At 47.2% G+C, this 5,000-nt stretch overlaps 1 protein-coding gene across 1 annotated transcript in view; it reads right to left on the bottom strand.

The window, feature by feature from the left end:
* The window catches only part of zswim6 (zinc finger, SWIM-type containing 6), a 62,549-nt gene that overhangs the window by 31,133 nt on the left and 26,416 nt on the right, over positions 1-5,000 (bottom strand). The window contains exon 2 of the mRNA XM_062553999.1: positions 1,694-2,050. Within this exon, the coding sequence (XP_062409983.1) occupies positions 1,694-2,050 (357 nt within the window). The remainder of the gene's footprint in view (positions 1-1,693; positions 2,051-5,000) is intronic.

The raw sequence follows: 5,000 nt of genomic DNA, 5'->3' as shown, positions 1-5,000 counted from the left end.
ACACACACACACACACACACACACACACACACACACACACACACACACACACACACACACACACACACACACACACACACACACACACACACACACACACACACACACACACACACACACACACACACACACACACACACACACACACACACACAGTTGTGTATTTAACACAACACAACTTAGCACTCGGCAACAATCTCTGCACACCCACAACAAAGACAGCAATCGTGCATCTGCAAACCGTAGAACCCCTCTTTCTTAGAACCCCTCTTTCATAGAACCTCTCTTTCCAATCAATGCATTTCACACACATGCGCACAAGACTATCAAAAAAGACTACATAGCTTTACACAATTGTGGATACAACCATGTACACACACACACATTCCTTACCAGAAGTGTACAAATAAGGCACTTATAAACAAATTGATTTAATATTTGTGAGCAAATGTCTGTCCTTCTTATAAATAAACAAATCAAAAAAGAAGTTATCCTCAAAACCAAGCTACATGTCAATTCCTGTTTGTGAGAATCACCAGTTCCTCCATATCATAACCAGAAAACAATAGAAAACAAAACAAAACAAAACAAAACAAAACCACAGCTGCTAATGCTCAGTGTGAGATCTACTTGGGAGATTTGTTTGCAGTACAGCATTCTTTATTACGAGGAACAAAGCCCAAATCACAAACTAATGGCGATCAGTAAGCCGATTACTGCTCATTATCAAGAAGCTTCCTGAAATCCGATCAAACAAGCCCTTTTCCCTTCCTATCGCGACACGTTATTCCGTCGCTGTTTGTGCCAGAACTGGAGCTGGTGCTCAGTGAGACCCCACATGAACTCTCTCCTCAAAAACACTCTCTTCAATGGTATCCCTCACACTCACACACACATACACACAAACACAAAATCAAGAGTGGTCCAATACACACACACAGACAATCAAGTTGCCCCCCCCCCACCCCCCACACACACACACACATAGGATCAAGAGTGGTCCCATATACATACACACAGACAATCAAGTTGTCCCATACACACACACACACACACATGCTCACTCTTGAATGGTATCTGTGTATATGGGACCACTCTTGATTGTGTGTGTGTGTGTGTGTGTGTATGTGACAAACACACGCTCACACAATCAAGAGTGATCCCATACACACACATTCACACACACACAAACACACACACACGCACACACACACACGCACACACCCTCCCCCAAGTGAAACCTAATCCGTCACTGAGCTGCACACATGATAAGAAAGGAGTGGAACTCTTGCCGGGCACATCCCTCCCCTGATTCATGGCCACCAGACTACTGGGCCAGGGCATGCTAACCTAATCACCACATGATCAGCTGGCATTACATCACTTCCTGTTTACAGCATCACATGCTGGATACAAACGACACTATTAAGAAATCCTACCTGCTTTTACAAGTAGTGTGCGTGCGTTTGTTTGTGTGTGTGTGTGTGTGTGTGTGTGTGTGCAGTGTAGGTGGTTCAGGCCTATGCCTTGCATGTGTGTGTGTGTGTGTGTGTGTGTGTGTGTATGTGTGTGTATGTGTGTGTATGTGTACAATGTAGGTGATTCATGCCGATGCCTTGCTGCTGGAGTGTGTGTTATGAAAAAGCGTTGCGTAAAAAAACGCAGGCTTCTTGACCAGCGTCCTCCCTCTCACCGTGCACTTGGTTGATCTCGGAGTTCTGCGAGAGGATCTCGTCGGCGAGCTTCTGGGCGGTGGGCAGCACCTCGGTGTGGTGCACGGTGATGAGGTACTGCACGAACTTCTGCAGCTGGTCGCGGTTCATCTGGAAGAGCGTCTCCGAGATGGGCAGGTGCAGCTTGACCTGCTCGGGCCGCCGCACGCGGTACAGCGACAGCGCCACCACGTGCGCGCAGTAGAAGATGTCCTTGTTGCCGCAGCCGCACGTCACCGAGGTGATCTTGCAGCGGTCGAAGCTGATGGCCACGCTGCACACCACCTCCGGGTCCGACGGCGTCGCCGGCTCTGTGACGGTACCACTGAGATGAAAGCCTGCGAGAGAGAGAGAGAGAGGGATAGAGAGAGAGAGAGAGAGAGAAAGAGAGAGAGAGGGATAGAGATCAACTTATTGTTTATAATATGCTTTGACAACACAAGCGCTCGTCATGACAATATAGCTTTTTTGAATTGAATTGAATTGAATTGAATTGAATTGAGAGAGAGAGAGAGAGAAAGTTAAAGACTTAACATTTGTTTACCAACTCAGTAGCCTGAGGATGGTCTGAATAAGACCGAAAACATTTTGCACACACTTTTTGGGTAGCACTTTTTCATACAATAAAAACGTATTTGTTTTGCATCGGCTATAGTGGTGTGCGAGTTCCGTTCCTTTTGACTGCTGAATGTCCAACTCAGTAGCCGACACTTTTACATCGATGCATCATTGAAGTGCATCCAATGCAAACACACAAGTTATTGTCTACAACCTTGTGCCATTTACACACAATGGAGAAACAGCTGTAGAAAACACACACTTGTCATACGCGCACTTTAAGGAACGGCTAGAGAAACAAACACTCACACATATGACCACAAACAACAAAAGCATGCCAGCAGCTATGGGCACACCAAATCAAACCAAACCACACAATGCAAACACACACAAACACACGCACGCACACACACACACAAACACAAACAAAAAACATCCTAATAGTATGCCTTCAAACAGCAACCAACCACACACCACATGCTCTCACACAGAGACACAAAGACCCTTTGGGTGTTTTGGCATTTCAGTCGTGCCCCATAATCCACTAAATTATCTCCGCACTAGTGTGTAGGTGGTCCGTTAAACCTGTTGTTGCTGAGGGCTCCTATCTCCTCTAGTCCTGCTAAGCTCACCCCCAGAGCCGCAGTGCAGGAATGGAGCCGGCCTCAAAAACAATGACATTATTTAGGCTACTCACTCCTTACATGGCTTTTCGGAGATTGCTCCTTCTGTCTCTCTCTCTCTCTGGCCGTCTCTCTTTCTCTCTCTCTGCGCCCCTCTCTCCCTCTATCTCTCTCACTCTCTCGGGCACCCTCTCTATCTCTCTCCCTCTCTCTCCCCTCTCTCTGCACCCCTCTCTCTCTCTCTCTCTCTCATTCCTCATCATTCTTGTCTACTGATGAGACACACATTCTTCTCCAGCGCCTGCGCCAGGCTGAGAGTGGCCGTGCCCTGCCAAACCCACCACCACCATCCCCACCACCAGCACCCGCACCACCACCACCCTCCCTCAGCCAAACACATTTCCAATAACCGGCCCACTCCGCGGCTCATTCTCCCTGCCTTGCCTGAGGTCTAGAAGTAACGCCTGCTTCACTTTACAGCTCTGCTTTTACCATCTGTGAAGTATAAAGTCAAATCTTTTATTTAACGTCAAACTGTTAGCTCAAGAGTGGAGTAATGTGGGACCCCCCCCCCCCCACACACACACACACCCACACCCATAACCCCGCCCCATGTGAATCATATAGCACTGCACTGCACTGCCTACATGTCATACACAGAGGAGGTTGACGTTTATTAACATGAAGCAGCACCACTGCCGACTCATACACCAGAGGAATTTCTGACTGCAGTTCGGTCGGTACACGTAATTATGCATACGGTCTCCAGGTGCCGACTCGCTTGATTCTGTTTATCTATCTGGCGATTAAATACTAGTGCAATGAACCCTGTAGTGAGTCTTATAAGCAAAATCATTTTCACAGAAATGCTCTCGGTGGAAAAGAGAGAGAGAGAGAGAGAGAGAGAGAGAGAGACAGAGAGAGAGAGAGAGAGAGAGAAGTAATAAAACTAAAGTGTAGACTTAGGGGCCAATATAAGCAAACGCTGCAGACCATTTTCCCCCATTCATCACAGGCCTAACGAATCAACCGCCGAGAAGTTCTCATTCATCACAGGCATAACGAATCAACAGTGGTCGAGGCTGTTTAAACACCTTCAACAAGACAGCGCAAACGTCTCATACCATGGCATGAAGGGCACACATGAATTCCACACACACACACACACACACACACACACACACACACACACACACACACACACACACACACACACACACACACACACACACACACACACACACACACACACACACACACACACACACACACACACACACACACACACACACACACACACACACACACACACACACACACACACACACACACACACACACACACACAATTAAAGTCCATCTAACGGTCAATGACAACCTGCAGGCCACATCTCCTATGGGAGTGAGAGGTGGCGGCTGTTTCCACAAGCTTGTTTCTTTTCCACATGATCTCATCTCCTGTTCAGAGTGACGTGCTGGTGGCCGTCACTGCCAGTAGCACTCCGGGCTCTTTCAGATAGAAGCGCTCACGCGAGACGAAAAATCAACACGGTGATACGTCATGCTATTTCAGCTAGCGATACATTATCTTTAGCGCGACACCAGATACTGATACATTTTCCTCCACTGTGGTTTTCCAGAGATTCCCTACCCTCCATGTTTCCGTGAGCTTTACGTTACACATTGTTTAATCGTAATGATCAAATTCTCTGAAACGGACACCACAGTGCAGTGGCTGAAGACACTTTTCCTGCTTTTGTCTTTTGCGTTCTTCAGTGACACCGATATCGTGATGCATCGCACACGACTGTCTCATATCAAACATTGCAGAATCGCTGTATTATGTTACTATGGGCAACACACCGTGATGGTGTCATATCATGAGTTGTTACTCTGTGATTCTAACCCTTACATGAGACAGCGTATCTGTGCTTCATGTCGAGTTTGTCGACACCACCCCCCCACCCCACACACACACACACACACACACACACAAAATCTAGGCTGCAGCTGTGAAAGACTTTGCCAAGGCCCAGGTTAATGGAATGGCTGGGAATGAGACTAATTAATGTGTTTTTAATTAACACATCCTCTGGCTGGTCAGTCAT

The sequence above is a fragment of the Sardina pilchardus genome, chromosome 14, assembly GCF_963854185.1.
Source record: "Sardina pilchardus chromosome 14, fSarPil1.1, whole genome shotgun sequence".
In the NCBI taxonomy this organism is placed as follows: domain Eukaryota; kingdom Metazoa; phylum Chordata; class Actinopteri; order Clupeiformes; family Clupeidae; genus Sardina; species Sardina pilchardus.
Note: the sequence above shows the minus strand (reverse complement) of the source record. Positions and strands in the feature narration are given on the sequence as shown.